The sequence below is a fragment of the Heliconius melpomene genome, chromosome 11 (genome assembly GCF_056956725.1).
Source record: "Heliconius melpomene rosina isolate 202511_hmr_F chromosome 11, ASM5695672v1, whole genome shotgun sequence".
In the NCBI taxonomy this organism is placed as follows: Eukaryota; Metazoa; Arthropoda; class Insecta; order Lepidoptera; family Nymphalidae; genus Heliconius; species Heliconius melpomene.
The window spans coordinates 7,698,293-7,715,385 of record NC_140399.1 but is presented as its reverse complement, the minus strand read 5'-3'; the positions used below and the strand labels follow the sequence as shown (position 1 = coordinate 7,715,385).

Here is a 17,093-nt window from a genome sequence, read left to right as displayed (position 1 = left end):
ACAATAAAAAACGTAAAAACAACACAACAAACATACAAACAATTTGTATATATATATATATAAATATATAAGGTACGACATACACCTACTACCTGGTGTAGGACATGACGAAGTCCTCGTCATGTAAGGTGGGGCTGAGTCCAAGTTTCTCAACGGTCTGTCCCCAAGGTCAGTAGTCAGCTCATCTCCGGCTGCTCATTGGAAGTGTGGGCCTCGTGCGGTAGTGTTGTGTTGAAAATGAGGACTCTTTTGGTGTTGGCGTGTATTCTTGCTGTCGGTAAGTATTTTAAAACTTAAATTTATATTAATTTATAACAATATTCTTATGTTATTTATTTTCCAATTTTTTATTTATTTTAAAATAGGGTGACAATTGCATTAAATGTTTTATATTTGGACCGTTTATTTTGAAAGTGGTGTAAGTCCATTTTTGAGAAAAATGAGCTATCACGTAATTCATGCTAAATTTAATGTAATTTTTTTATATATAACTAGTCCGTGTCTAATTTCTCAAAAAAAACCCATGTTTTGAACAACTTAAAATCGGACGGTAAATGAAATTGCATAATCATCGACATACTAATCTGTAATTTTCTCGAAACAAAAGAAAATGGACTTACACCACTCTCAAAATAAACGGTCCATTTGTAAAAATATATTTGATTTTTTTTAAACAATAATGTGTCGTTATAATTGAAAAATAAATAAAAATACAAAATTACTTTTCTCATATTTATTAAAAGTAAAAAGCATGCTTAGACTCCTGTAATATATAGAATCAATTATTATAATTATTATTTTTAATTAGCTATCTTCCGCGATATATCTCATTTGAACATAATAGCGTGTGAACCTTTATGCACAACAAACAGCCGTAATTAAAAAAAACGTTTCAACATAACTAAGTTTTATAGTAAAAAAAGAAACACTATTTTACAAAACAATTATATTAAAGATGACCTAAGTCCTAATGGAGCGGGTTTCGAAGAAGAGCAGGTAAGGCTAGTAACGAAAAGGTTTCGCAACCGAAAAAACGTAAACCTGAAATGCAAATATTATAATACTATTTACATGTATAGACGTTGAATAACTATTAAAAGTATTTAAAAAGTAATATTTTCAACGATTTATAAGAGAAAAGAGTAAAAGAAAAACTGTGACCAGAAAAAAAAATGATACATCCTTGGATTGGTATACTTAAGGAAATAGTATACTAGTTATGGTTCAAAAGTGGAATCCACAGAAGAATTGCATATCCCAGAACGAATTTATGGTTGCCCCTGTATGGGATTTGAACTTATTTCCATAGCGTTAGCCCTATTACAGTTCCACCACCATACAAAATAAGATATCATGGAAAAACAAATGTAGTTAACCATGTGTGATATGTATGACCTACAACTTAAAGGACAAATAGACCAAAAATGAATATTTACATGTCAACTCATCTATTAATATTCAAAGTGACCTATCCATCAGTATAACATCCATAAAGTTTAATTTACGTTACTAATTATAATATTGACATAAAATCTGAATATGAATTAACTTTTATAGACGTTAATGAACTTTAAAAAGTTAAATATATTTAAAATGATGCCATACGGAACCCAGTTAGTAAATGCTAATTAGAATAGGAGCAATTGTAGTTGTTTTTATCAAGACGTTTTGCCATCATTTTCCAAAAAATATTAAATTTAACTAAGGAATTGCATTACGTAGGTAAATTTAATTATTAATATAAATAAAATAAAAGAAAAATGCATATATATTTTTATATTCCAGCATATGCACAAGCTCGAAATTCATTCAGAAGTCAAGGATCTACTGTAGCTTATGATGTTGGGAGTCAAAGTGACTTAGAAAATCCAAGCTTTGAATACTTCGAAGATAGTAGTACTACTGTCAGTCCGTTTAACGCCGTTGCATCTAAGGAACGCAAAGGACGTTACGAAGTGCTCCCTGATCAGTACATCGAGGAATCCGCCCCTGTAGCCGTTGGAAATAAGAACTGTAGAGAAAAAAATGAAAGATACGCTGTTTCTGGTAGCTGTGACAAATACATCGAATGTTTGGTATGTTGTGTATATTTTGTATTGAAAATAAAATTAAATTATAAGATATTTAAAAAAAAAGAATACAAAAGTTTATTTTATGACTTGACAGAAATAGAGCTTATTTTTGACATATTTAATATAGAAACTGTAATGGAATCTATTTCAAATATTCTACGTTGACGATGAATTTAAACTAAATATTTATAAACACCGTTATAATTATACGAGTAATTTCCCTGAAATTTATTAATCAACAACCCCCAATATTCCTTGTGTTTGTTGCTATTTCTTATAAAGTAACTAATTAATAAAATATATTAGAAACCCCTTTTCCCTATATAATCATATAAATTTTCTTGCAGAACGGTACAGCAGAAGAAAAGCAGTGTCCAGACGGTCTTCGCTACAATCCCAATGTGAAATTTAACGTTTACCCCTGCCAGTACCCCATCGACGTACCTTGTCTCGCGCGTTCAGCATTGCGTAAGTAACTCTTGAGTCACAGCAGAAAATTTACATTTATTATTAATATAAATCCGGTAGAGTTCGTTCTTGGAAAATTTCTCTTTTCAGACTACGGAGGGTTCCGTAATAATTTCATGATTGTAGGTCAACATGAAGTACCACTTAGAAAAGTTGATAGGTAGTTAAGTTTGCGGACTCATGAACCAAGTGCGAAATAAACTACAAATATTAGTATTTTTACTGTAAGTTAGTTATTTCTCGCCAATTTTTTTAATTCTACGATATCCAGTACTAAGACTAAAGCCGTGGATATTTAAAATTAATTTAACTTATTACTTCCGCGCGTTCTTAAGGAAAATTGTCTTGCTATATGGACAGGCAGGTAAAAAAATAAACTACCAAATCTTGAAGTATCTTGAAGGATCTTCTGAAGTACAGAACCTTAAAAATGACTAAAAGACATTTCGAAATATTAACATAATTAAATTACCTAAATTACTTATTTACAGTATAATAAATTTGTGACCTTATTAAAATCCAATGACACATTTGATGATTCCACACTAATTTCGATGAAACATTACAATAGAAAAACTTGACAGTAATTTTGAAATTATTCATTAAAGTGCTTTATTATCTTAACTTTTTATTGTATTATTACCATTTATTTATATAATTTCTGTTATAATTAAATTAATGTTCTAGTAAAATTATAGCAAAAAACGACGTTAAGATAAAATAAACATTTTTAAATATGCTTATTTATTATTGAGGTAACATTTGGTCAAGGTCAGGCTTGAAGAGATGTTTGGTTCCTCATAATTTACTTTCTGATTCGAAGAAGCCTTGGGTATTTACAACAAATTATCAATTAATAATTTATTTAAATTAATCTTCTTCTTCTTTTTAAATTATAATAACTTTGAATAATAAATTGGAATCACCTTAAGACGTTGCATATTTTAAGTTTTGATATCAATCATAAAAATAATGTAATTAAATAACTAGATAGTATAATGAACTAATGTGGTATTTATTAAATAAAAATTATAAAAATTTAGTCATTGAATTTTAGTACAAGCGAAGCCAATTGTAATCAATGCAAAGTAATTGGGGACATGTAAGTACATAAATATTTAAAATTTCAAATATAACGTTATAAAAACCTTTTTGTCACAAAAACTTAAATCAATCGTAAATTATTGAGAAAAACTACACTAATACTACAAACTTCGTATTTATTCTTAGCTAGGCTATTTGAAGCGAATTCGATGTTAGCAATGATGATTCCGCTTTTATAATATTCTTTTTTTTCTCTGCTCTTTCTTTATCCAGACCGAGCAATTTGAAATAATATTAAATGTGAATATTCCCCCGAGGGGGTTCAAAGCCGTGCATCGCCGTCACAATCAGGAACTTGCCAACTACGCTACAATGGTGTAATTTAATCTGTGTGCATACATTACATGATTCGCGGTTGCCGGGTTATTTATTTGTTACTTATATACTCATTGTTCCTATATTACGTCTTCCTAGAAACCTTATAGACCTTCTGAAGGGCAACAAATGTATCGTAATCATTTAAAATATTTTTATAATAGAAGAATCGAACCAATTCTGAGGATATTCAGTTCTATACTGAAAATAAATTTCAAAAGCCAATTAATTTTATATCAACGTTTTTAATTTTCAAACATAGAACCTGCACAGCCAACAGCAGACTGCCCCCATCAGTTCGGCTACTTCAAGACTGGAGACGCGCGTAACTGCAGTGGTTTCAGGAACTGTGTTAACGGAGTTGGCTACGACTTCACGTGTCCTGAAGGACTTGCTTTCAGTTCAGACTCTTACCGTTGTGAATGGCCTGATGAAGTCCAAGACTGTGATGCTGAAGGTAATTGTATAACTTTTTATGAGCTTCTCGCTGTATTTCACATATAGCAGCGTAGTCAGGGGGAACCTAGTGTTGAAAGTGGGGAACGGAGTGTAAGGTACTCTTATCCTCCTTTTCCAAATTTTGGAGGCATTGCGTTATGATTGGCAGAACTCAACGCCGCGCTTTCCCTTGTCACCAAAGCATTTTTATATTATATTATTCTAGTAGTGTATAATATTTTTCGCTTAACATAAAACTTGTAGTATCTAGAAGACAATTAATATGTACAATTAAGTTACTAATACCTAGTCGTATAAATTAAAAAATATATTCAATTGACCATTGCAAGTTATGTTAATGTGTGGTAGTGTCTTTTATTTGCAATATAAGTATGACTTTGGCCTTAATAAGCGATCAGTATGACAAATAGTGAAGGATAGACATCATTGCTCATATTATTATTATATGAATAGAAATAATAAAAATGCGGGCTTCAACACAGTTTTTGAATAATTTTTCATTTACATTTTTGTTATTACATATCTTAGTGGGAACGGAGTGCGTTCTAGCTTCCCAGGTTCCCTCTGGTTTCTTTGCTATGTGCGGGATACAGCGTGGAACATAGAAAAAGCTCAAATTAAAAATGTATGATTTAATTATAATATTATGGCGATATTTACAGAATTTCGTCTAGAAATTTTTAAGCCTGATTTTTTTCTAATAACAATTATAAATATATGTATACATTTAAAATTTCAGCTTTCCTTGGTTTCCGTTGCCCGGAAGTTCCCATTTCGAAGGAACTAGGCCCTCCAGTTGGTTACAGGACTTACAGGTAATAAATATATTAATTACATTATTATATTTTCAACCTTTTAACATGTTTGGCATATTTCGTTCATCCTTTGAATATCATTTTCTATTTATTAAAAAAAAAAACAAATTAAGTAAAAATTCAATTATAATTCTTCACTCAATTCGATGTTGAAATCTAAATATTAAGTAAAACATTAACTACAAGCACAATCTTCTTTTTCCATGACATTTATCTATAAGTACATAAAAAAACATTTACATATATACAACAATTTACATTGCTAATAACCTGCTTCTTAACGCTGTTTTAGTTTGTTGTAAAAATAAAATTTTCTTAAAATTGTCCATTGATTCCTTGAGAGTCATATTAAAGAACATATGTGCTTATAAGGGCTTTTACGTGCCTTTATAATACATCGCAACATTAAATAAAATATTTTTATGTATATACATTTACTAATGTTGATAAAACTATACAACTATTTGGAACGGACCCAGCTTCTAAAATATATGAATGCCTCTGCATATCCTTGTAGAAGTTTGATCCAGCTACAAATTTACATAAAAAATCAATACCAGAAGGCTTTATTACTTAATTATAGTATAACATTAATAGATATTATTTATAATCAAATTTGTTTGTGTTTTTGTTTAAAATATGCAATAGTTCCTTCATAGATACTCGTATATACATTAAAATTATATAATACTTATGTAAAAATTTCACAATTTGGTTTCATCATTATTTTTGTTACGACCAATGACGACAATGAGATGACACCATGTTCTTTGTATTACTTTTAGTATATAGAGATTGTATATAGAGTTGAGCGAAGCGAAGAAATTTTTTTTTTTTAATTTTTAGATTTTTTTTTCGCCTAAAACCATCTACGTGGTCATATCTATGGTTGCAAATTTTCGGTCAAACCGTTTGGGAGCCTATTGGTGACGAAGAGTGTAAAGTCTCCAGTAGAGCGCTCTGCTCAATTCGCTCAAATATTTCATTTCCTGCTGTGGGGATCGAACACATAACCAGTCGCTTTTCAAGGTCTCTAGTCAAGGAATACCTCAAACAAATAAAATCTTTAATATTTTTAATCGTCCACATTTACAGTCTCACTACAGAGATGCTATCCACATAAATAAGATATAACAATCGTTTAAAAAATTTTACGTGGTATGGTTTGGTAGTTAGAGCACTGGGACAGTAAACGAGAACTTCGAGTTCAAATCCCGCTAATTTAAATGTTAATTAATTTATACGAAAAATAATTTTCCATCCTCATTTGTGAATTTATATGTCCTAAATGGAAATGTATGGAATTAAATATACGTTTTAGACTATTTTCCTATTACAGTTATGCAAAAGTTGTACAAATGTAAAACATACAAATATAAAACTTATATTTCTATAGATCCATGATAGGACATTACCATTAATTCTATTATGAGAATAAATAAATATGTTAAGTGGTACTTAACCCATTTTATAATCCAACTTATACGAATAAGGTGTTAGTGTGGATATTTTCTCATTAAATCTTAAACATCCTTGAGATTTCTCACATGAATTTAATAAATCAACAAACTTCAAGCAAGATTTACAATAAATCTTGCAGCATCGTTTCAATGTTTACATAACTCTAAAAACAACGAGTCATATAAGTTTGGTAGAAGCGTGCCCATTTCTTCATGTCTAAGGTTGTAAACAGTATTTGTATGTAAATAATACTTATTATTTCAATCTTTATGCATCTCGCGGATTTTGCGGAGAGTCAATTTAAAGAGAATACATATATTAAATCAACAGCGTTGAGTTCCGCCACTTAACACACAAAGCCTTTAAAATAAGGCCGCAAGTGGGAAGCGGAGTGTCTTAACACTAGGCTACCACTGCTTATTCTTCGACATGCGGTATACAGGATGAAACTGAAAAATATAATAAATTGGAAACCAGCAAAGTGGGAACCAGCGTAAGATGATTTAAAATCCTTACATCAGACATATCCCAACTGTGTCATGATAATATAAATAACTTTTAGTTATTCAATAATATCTTTAAGAATTTTAGTCTTTAAGTATAGTTGTAAAGAAATAATAAATTTCTACCTACAATTATAGTATTAGTGCTAAAAGACAGTCGAAACAGGTTGCCTAATGACCGGTCAGGTTAGTTGTGGTTAAATGTCAACCATGAGACCTTGGGATTATGTAATTTTGTATTCATAAATACCAAAACGTATGTTTAACACGAATGCGGACATCTTCATTGGTAATAACAATCGTGAGATATTCTTTTTTTAATTTTTTTATTATTGAAGCTTTCGAACAATTGAGGTGCTAGTTGAACGTGCACATATTAGAATATATATTAAAAAAATAAATAAATTCTGTGCCTAGCCTGCTGTGTGCGGGATACAGCGTGAAGCTGATAAAAAAATAATAAATTATCTTTACGCTGTATCCAGCACACAGCAGGGTAGGCAGAGGGATCCTAGTGTCACGTAAGACACTCCGTTCCCCACTTTTCGAGGAATATTGGAGGCATTGCGTGATCAGGCATTGCAGAGCGAAGAAATGGAAATATAAATTTAAATAAATATTTATATTTAATTTCCTCGAATAACAACCGAACCCACAACTAGTCGCGTCTCACTTCAGTCACACTTTGTGCTCCTCCGCCACGACTGGCCTCAATGATTATAATATTTTATAAGAAAATATTTTCTCAGTATAATTAGACATGAAAGTAATTGGAAGTAGCCACCCAGCTCGCGTTTAAGGGTATAAAACGACGATAATGCCGCCGAAAATAAGATTATAAAAAACATTTGAAAAAAATATAAGAAATATACAATACAAATACATCTCTATAATTTTAAACACCTTACGAGAATTGGCTTAAGATATGAGACTTTAAAATTATTATTCATGACATACCCATACCCCAGTGTATGGAATGGTATACTACCTACGTCCTTGTCACGTTTTTTAAATAATTCTACAATGAGTTGAATTTGAAATTTATTTTTTACGATATACATAATATCTGTTCATGCAAATCCTTTAGTGCTATTGGCGAATTTGGTTCATAAATGTACCTAAGTACCAGTTATGAAACAAATTAATATATAATTTTTTAGTAATAAAACTGAAAAATTCAACGAAATTTACTTGTTACAATTTTATTTCTGATTCTTATTTTTACTTAATTTTAACGATTAAAAAATTATAGATTTTAATGACAAAATTGTTACGTTTATTGGATTTGACTGTTAATTAAGATAAATACGAAAATCTACATATAGGTATTTTTATGTTACAGGTCTCCCAGCGATTGTCAAATATATTTCATTTGTATAAACGGCAAACCACGTCGCCTTTCGTGTGGAGGGTTCTCCGCTTTCGACGACCTGACCGAGTCCTGCGTCGCGGCTGACGAAATATCAGCTTGTCCTCAAGAGCTCCGCAACAATGCTGCAAAATCGAGGGAAGCGGAGAAACAACGACTTTTCGCGTTAGAAGCTTATGAAAAACTAAAATATAATCGCAAAGAATCGTACAAATATGCCGGAACCACCAGTGAACCTGAATTATACGAATACTATGGAAGTGAAACTCAAAGTCCTGAGTTTTAAAATAATATCTAATAATAAAAAAAAACTTTTTGTAAAAATATTTTGTATATATCAATCACCTATCTAATGTAAGCCATATCGAATCACCGTTGAAAATTTCATTTTAAACACTTTATGTAAAAACTAATAATGATAATTAAATTCATTAAATAAAACATTACCAAAAGAAATGTCTTTACTTACACAAACCTCTAAATTAATGATTTTAGCGATTTTTAGCCACAAATAGAGAGATATGCATCAATTATTAACTTTAGCTCGTTTAAAAATAATTATGTTTAAAGTATAAAATCGAAATTCATTGGAAATGTAATCATTCGAATCAGCTTTATTCTTCGGCTAGTACTACAATACATATTTGAAAATGTTCGCCTTTATATGTTTTAGTGCTCTATTAATTTCGGCCTCCTGTAAGTATTTTTCTTTTTATTTATTTGATTATAATAAAATAATGAAAGTGTCAATAGAGTAATGGAATTTAATTCTCGTGTGGAAGTTAAAAATGATTTTTTTTAATAGGCCTTGAAGCAGGAGAGCGCAGCTCTCTTTGTAAGTCACGAAACATGTATCTGAAAGTGGATGGACAATGTGATTCTTATATCGAATGTCTAGTAAGTTTTTTAAATAGATTCCTTATTATTATTATTTTCTTCGGTTTCACGCTGTATCCTGCTTGTAGCAGGATAGGCAGAGAGGATTGGAAGGGAGAACCTGTCCTGTTTACCCGTTTACACGCTTGTTGCTTCTTTATGTCTGCTATTAAATAATTATTAGTCGGTATATCTACATCTCTGTAACGTTTATCTTCTTTTCAGGATTTCCAAGCATTGAACATGCAATGCCCGGATGGACTTCATTTCGATCCTTCAGCTCCCTGGCCTGTGTATCCTTGTGGTTATCCTCAAGACGTAGTCTGCACTGGTCGTGGTGTTAGCCGTAAGTTAATTCATTGAGACAATCTAGCAATTTTTAATTATAATATGGCTTAGGGTGTAAACCTGCTAAATCCCCTTAACAATATGTACTCGTACGTTTTAAAATATAACATTTTAATATATAGTAGAGAATACAAAACAATTTTCAAAAATGTAAAATCCTTTTACTAACGTTCCTATACCACTTATTTAATTCTATTTAATATAGACACTTTATTTATTTCTTTTAGAACCAGCTGTACCAACTAGTGACTGCCCTCACCAGTATGGATACTTCCCCTCTCCTCTGGCTTCTGCAAGCGATTGTGGTCACTACAGGATCTGTAATGGTGGAAAATCCAGTGAGATGTACTGCCCTAGTGGTTTAGCTTTCAATCCCACTACAGCCCGTTGCGACTGGCCCGACCGCGTGCCTTCCTGCAACGTTGAAGGTATGGTATATTTAATATTTAGGGATATTTAGTAACAAAAAATATACTAATATCGGTTTTCTATATATTTCCTAATTATTTATAAACAAAAAAAAAATAATTGTTATAGTCAACTTAATTAATAAGTGCTTTAATTTAATTTTCAGAATATGTGGGTTACAAATGCCCTCCTGCAGCTATAGATGAGGAAGGCAACCCAATGGTTACAAACCACAAGTAAGTCGAAAATGATAATTTTCTCTGTATAAACTAAAAAAAAATCTTTAGGACATCTAGTTATTTTCCTAGAAAAAAATACTAAACATAATTTTACTTTCAGATATGAAAACGACTGCTACTCTTTCTTCTCTTGTGTAAACGGCCTACCTCGCCTGCTCTCTTGTGATGCTGGGTACGCCTTCGACGACTCCACCGGTCGCTGCGAGGACGCCGACACTGTGGTCTGCATCAGCCCCGCTGCCGTTCTTGAATAAATAATATAGTTATTTTGTATTAAACTTTATATTTCCTTTTTCGTACTATCGATATTATATTAATAAAGATTTGTCGTTATACGTACTAAGGTATTTTATTTTTAATAATTTTCTTATGTATTCACTTATAAAGGAACAACGATACTTTAAAAAAACGATGTCTTAATTCTAACAAAGGTTTCAATAGAAATGAAATTATTTAAATGAATAAAAAAATAAAATATAAAGTATTAATAAATAAACAAGATTTCTCTTCCTATTTTAAATAGTAATCTATATATATAAAAGGACTTGTCCTCACTGACTGAGGTAAGACGCACGCACAGCCGTAACCGCTGTGCGTAGAAACGTGAAATTTGGACAGATGTTTATTTTCGTAATCTGGACATCCACTAAGAAGGGATTTTGAAAAATTTTAACCCTAAAGGGGTGAGATAGGGGTTGAAAGTTTGTATGGAAAAAAATTTAAATCGGCACCGATTTTTATAAAATTTGCAATTTAGATTTTTAAAAGTATTTAATTGAATACGTGTTTCATCGTTTTCTAGAATTCTCCCCCTAAGTGTGCAAATAAGGGGTTGAAAGTGTGTATGGAGAAATCTTTAAAACGCCACGGATTATTATAAAATTTTAAATTTAGACTCTTAAAAATATTTAATTGAACATGTTTTTTATGGTTTTCTAGAATTCACCCCCTAAGGGTGCAAATAAGGGGTTGAAAGTTTGTATGGAAAAATCTTTAAATCGCCACCGATTTTTATAAAATTTGAAATTTAGACTCTTAAAAATATTTAATTGAACACATGTTTCGTGGTTTTATAGAATTCACCCCTAAATACGCAAGCGAAGCTGCGCGCGTCCGCTAGTTAAAGATAAAATGATAGTTAAACTGGAACTAACTTGAAGACATCGTCAAAATTTATATTATTTAGGTACTTATTTTATATTTAGGCAAGGAAAAAGGTACAATACATTAAATGACAATTATAATTGTTCGATTAAATAAATTATTACCTTTCACAAACGGCGTTTGAAACAGTTAATTAGGAAAGATAGAACAAATAATGATATGAAACGATAAAAAGCAGAGCCTTAGATAATTGTCTCTCATTCAGGCATTAGCCTGGCGCCTTAAGCTCATAACTAGAAACTATTAATAAGCAAACGTCATAAATATTAAGCGAGGTTTTAAATTTAATAGTACATAAAAGTTTGCACAATGTCCACGTACAAGTTTATTGCATACATATAAAACGTATGAGTTATGACATCGAAGCTTCATATATACTTATATTGTAATGAAATATATCTAACAGCGATAAGTTAAAAATCCTGTACACAGCAGGGTAGGCAGAGGGAACCTAGTGTTAAGACACTCCGTTCCCCACTTTCTGCCGAATTCTGGAGGCATCGCGTGTTGCGTGGCAGAAGTCAACAATCTAACAGCGATAAATATAGTTAAATAATTTAATGGAGTACTTCAATATCCTTCAATATGAAGAAGTATTTAGTCATTTTTATGTTCCTTATCTCAAAAAGAAGTTCCTTTTTTTAGGATTCCGAATCTCAAAAGGAACTTTAATTACAACAAACAAAGGAAAAAATCCGAAAAATAAAAATTATATAAAAATTATATATATATAGGTATTTCATAGAAAAAAACATTACAAACTTATAACTGTAATTGACTGACTTCACATGGCTATAACATTTTGATCAGTTGACCTACAATCCTGAAATCGTTTCAGAAACCTAGGAGGACGCGTCCGACTCGCACTTAACAATTTTTTTTCTATCTGGTATAATTATTCATTGTAAAAAATTCAATGGGTTTATACAACGTTTGTTTGATAATGTGTGTATTCGATATCCAGTCATGGGAATTAATTATTTCTTCGCCACCCAACACGGAAAGTGAAACAGAGAGTGAAGAAAGACCTACTGTCTTTCTTCCGTCAATGCAACCAAACAAATCTGAACATTTTATTTCTTTTAAGGAATTATTTAATTATTCTTTTATTGAGGGATACCAATGAAATAACTATTATTTTTTAATGAAATCTTCTTGCCTGAAATTAATTAGATATTAATTTTACTTGTTCGTCTTCTTGGCTGGATTTTTATTACCCTAGCGGTATACCTTAATGAGATAAAGCCTTAGATAATGACAAGAATAAATTAAAAGTAAACCGAAAAATTTAACATTATTAACTCATTATGGAAGTTAATAGTTAATTAATGACATCACTAGGCCAGTCGTGATGCAGGGGCACAGCTGTAAAAGCGACTGGTTGTGGGTTCGATCCCCATTCGAGGAAATGAAATTTAATTTCTTCGATTTGGCAACGTCTTCAACACTAGCTTCCCTCTGCCTACCCTGCGTGAGCTGATATAATGGGAAGCTGATTTAATTAAATATAATTGAATGACGTAATTTTTTTGATCCTTTGGCATTTAATTCTATAAATATATGCGAGGACGAATTTTTTAAGTCTCATATGATCTTAACGAAATTCTTATATACAAAATCTTAACAAAAAAATGTACACAAAATGTCAAATTTTAATATCAAATTTTGCATCTACAATTTACTAAATTAACTAAGCTTAATTATTAGTCCTCTTAATTGTTACTTTCGAATAGCATAGTTTAAAAAAATGTGAAGAAAAATTAATAAACCTAAGAAAAGCGAAAATTTTGCCATCGGTCATATACGGAGAAAATAGAAAGAAAGACTAGTTTATACATATCTATTTTCTAAAAATAAAATATTTCTATGTTTTTTAACAACTCTAGTTTCTATTAAAACATTCTCTAGATACTTAAATATTATCTGTGCGAAACAACATATAATTACGTAATGATTATTTATCATTAGCTACATTTTAACCGCAACCTATAATATTAAAAAAATATATATTTAATAATTACCATATTACCTTAAATAAGGTAAAACATACCTCTAATTTAATATTCGTTTAGGTTAATTAACTAGTTTAGTATAAATCAGTCAACTAATACAATGTTTGTATCATTCAAATTTTAGTAATAATCGGTGCAAGTAGTGTATATTCTAAAAATGTATTTTTTAGTGATTTTCTCGGCAGTCGTGGTTGCCTTGTGTAAGTACAGTCGTTTTAGTTTTTAGTTCCACCTTTAGATTACATTATAATGGATTTTAAATTATAAAAATAAAATCTAAAATAATACTAAAAACCTTGTTTGATTATATAGATATTTTTAGGCATTTTTTTTAAGCTTCCGAATTCAGTTTCCGCCGGATGAAGCATTGAAACCTTGTTACCAGAGCGATAAAAATATTAATAAATGATTCCTCAGAGTGGGAATCGTATCCATAACCATCACGTTTATAGTCACTCGCTTGTGCCACTGTGCACGACGCCCCCATTTATGACTTTACAAAATTTAACAAAATTGTTTATTTCTAAGACGAGGGCCGTCTTAGAAATAAACAATTTTGTTTGTTTTAATTTATATATTTTTTAACGTCATTAATACAATTCTATGTTTATTTGCAGGCAACGGGGTCGTTTTGGACCCAACAATGTCTTGTCCTCGTCGTAACGCGTACCTCGCTATTGACGGAAGCTGTGACGCTTACGTTGAATGTAGAGTAAGTAATTTCTAACAAATGTAATAGAATATATTAATTAAATTAAATCAAAATTAATCAGTTTCACGTTGAATCCTGCACACTGCGATAGACAGAGAGAACATAGTGTTAAGACACTTTGTTCCCCACTTTGTGTGATCGAACAGTTCCACTTTACAGTCACACTATGTGCTCCTAGGCCACGTCTGGCGTCTATATTAATATTTTCTAAAAATATTGTATTTTTTATTTGTATTATTATTATTTTTTTTTCAGGAAAATATTCAATCACAAATGGTCTGCCCTGATGGTCTAAACTTCAACACCGCCGCAGTATTCCCTGACTACCCTTGCAGTTATACCATGGATGTGCCATGCAGCGGGCGGTCGCGAGCTCGTGAGTCATACTGCTATAGAAAATTTATAATATCCTTATGTGTAGTACACATGCACGATAGACATATTTATTCCTAAAAATACTTTAAACTAACTTCCTTAAATTAAACAAATACAATAAAATTTGTAACCACTTAAAAAAATACCGGACATGCGCGAGTCAGGCTCGCCCACCGAGGGTTCCGTACAAAAATTGGAGGTCTCGCGCTTTTTCTGAAATTCAAGCTTAGCTTAACTAGAGCAAAATTAATACCAAATATTCCCCCATTTTAAGCTTATTATTTATTAGGATTTAACCATAAATATATACTTTTCAGATTTTTTCCTGAACTAGTACTACCTGTAGATGCTAGGTGCCATAATTCGTAATTCTAGGTCAACCGAAAGGTCCCTATTAATTTTGATTTTCTTTACAGTGTCGAAATACCATTTTTTTGCAATATAAACGTCCATATCTTTTTTTATAGTAAATGTAGAAGTACAATTTTTTCAGGAATCATTTGAGTGTATGGTTTAAATTTCATCTCCAATCATGTCTGAGATAAGGAAATGAGAGTACGGAGCCCTAATAAGCAACTGTGGTGGAATATAACTTGGAACTTACTAACTAACAATTAAATATATACAGTTCTTGTTATGTTCCAAATTTATTGGGTAAAAAAAGTAATTTAACATTAACAAACAAAAATTTTCTGCCACCAGGTCCACCGCAGCCAACAGCTGACTGCCCTCGGCAATACGGATACTTCCCTTCACCATTGAACCAAGGCGGAGATTGTGGACAATACAGAATATGCATTGAAGGCAGCGCTATTGACATGACCTGTCCTCCTGGTCTCGCCTTCAACCCAGCAATTTCTCAGTGCGACTGGCCCGCAAATGTCCCAACTTGTAACTCAAATCGTAAGTTTTTTTATATGATTTGATAAAAATGTATATTAAATTAATATCTTCTTCATGGTATTACTTTCCACTTATTAAAATTCATTTTTAGGGTTCCGTACCTTTTAAATGAATGAATGAAAACCTGATAAAAGACATACTTCTATATTTAATTAAAAAAAGATATAGCGTTTCATATCGCAAAAAACTCGACATTTCGACATTATAAAGGGAATTAAAAATAATAGGGTACTCCGGAATAACATACAATTATGAAATTTAGCAGCTAGCATCTACAGGTAGTACTAGATCAAATTTGTAAAAAAATCTGAAAAGTATACATTCGTGGTTAAATCCTAAAAATGATAACTTTAAAAGGGGGCATTTGGTATTAAAGCCGCTAGTTCAAGTGAGGTATCAGATGAAAGGGCTCTAGTTAAGATAAGCTTGAATTTTAGAAAAAGCGCGAGATCTCCATTTTTTGTACGGAACCCTCGGTGGGGAACCCGACTCGCGCTTGTCCGGGTATTTTTTCTTTATCATATTGACATAAACATGGTTATGTACAATTATTGCAGAATTCCTCGGATTTACATGTCCAGCTGCCGCAGTCGATGAAAGCGGCAACCCGATTGTGACTAACCACAGGTATTTCATTTTTATTCCTTTCACATTTTTAAAAAATATACATTTTATTTTTGTTCATTAATTAAGGGTAATAGGTTGTAGGTTCGATTCCCACTCGAGGAAATAAACTATGTAATATTTTAATTTCTTCGCTCTGGATTCATTGGGACGCATTGTCTTCACAATTTGAACTTGAAGATGAACTTAAAAAGTATAACAAAAAAATCTTTTTAATTATACTTATAATTTCCTCAAATTAATTTCTTTTTTTTTACAGTTACGACGGCGATTGCTTTAGTTTCTTCTCTTGTATGGAAGGCAAGGCTCGCCTTCTCTCCTGCGACATGGGACTTGCCTTCGATGCTGCTTCCGGTCGCTGCGTGGACGCTGATCTTGTTGCGTGTCATATCAAGGCTGTTCCTTTATAGATTCAGTAGAAATGTAGAATTATAATGTCGAAGATCAATAAATAATGTTAAATTTTAATATTGAATTTTATTTTATATTATATACTAATTAGACAGCGGGAACCCGCTGGATTCGAAGGCGGTAGGACCCGATGGAGTGGCGAGCATTTGGGGATTTTAAAAGGCTGATGGATGGATGGATGGATGAATATATGTACTAATTTAATACAATAAGAAATGTAATAAGAATTCAAATTCAAATTCAAAATATTCTTTATTCAAATAAACTTATAATAAGCACTTTTGAATCGTCGAATGAACATATGAACAAAAAGCTACCACCGGTTCGGAAGGCAGTTTTGCTGAGAAGAGCCGGCAAGAAGCTCAACAGTTGCTCTTTTTAAAATAAATGGTACAATCTATTACATTAGCTGGCAGCTATCCTATATCTCATTCAATAGACATTAATTCCATACA

At 31.4% G+C, this 17,093-nt stretch overlaps 3 protein-coding genes across 4 annotated transcripts; all 3 read left to right on the top strand.

Annotated features, from left to right (window-relative positions):
* On the top strand, positions 1–9,022 carry LOC146534688 (protein obstructor-E-like). The gene is made up of 6 exons (XM_085192941.1): positions 1–277; positions 1,786–2,075; positions 2,420–2,540; positions 4,222–4,416; positions 5,158–5,233; positions 8,540–9,022. The coding sequence occupies exons 1-6, from the start codon at positions 238–240 to the stop codon at positions 8,850–8,852; spliced, it is 1,035 nt and encodes a 344-aa protein (XP_085049067.1). The 5' UTR covers positions 1–237; the 3' UTR covers positions 8,853–9,022.
* A 117-nt stretch (positions 9,023–9,139) lies between these two features.
* Positions 9,140–10,776, top strand: LOC146534687 (protein obstructor-E-like). 2 transcript variants are annotated; one of them, XM_085192945.1, is made up of 5 exons: positions 9,140–9,262; positions 9,668–9,788; positions 10,018–10,218; positions 10,365–10,434; positions 10,538–10,776. In XM_085192945.1, the coding sequence occupies exons 2-5, from the start codon at positions 9,686–9,688 to the stop codon at positions 10,689–10,691; spliced, it is 528 nt and encodes a 175-aa protein (XP_085049071.1). In that variant the 5' UTR covers positions 9,140–9,262; positions 9,668–9,685; the 3' UTR covers positions 10,692–10,776. The 2 variants fall into 2 exon arrangements, with proteins under 2 accessions (XP_085049071.1, XP_085049070.1); XM_085192944.1 differs by lacking the exon at positions 9,140–9,262 and adding an exon at positions 9,378–9,463.
* A 2,890-nt stretch (positions 10,777–13,666) lies between these two features.
* Positions 13,667–16,695, top strand: LOC146534686 (protein obstructor-E-like). Its single transcript, XM_085192942.1, has 6 exons — positions 13,667–13,813; positions 14,231–14,325; positions 14,581–14,701; positions 15,403–15,603; positions 16,161–16,230; positions 16,487–16,695. Exons 1-6 carry the CDS (start codon positions 13,771–13,773, stop codon positions 16,635–16,637), a joined length of 681 nt encoding a protein of 226 aa, XP_085049068.1. The 5' UTR covers positions 13,667–13,770; the 3' UTR covers positions 16,638–16,695.
* Positions 16,696–17,093: the final 398 nt, after the last annotated feature.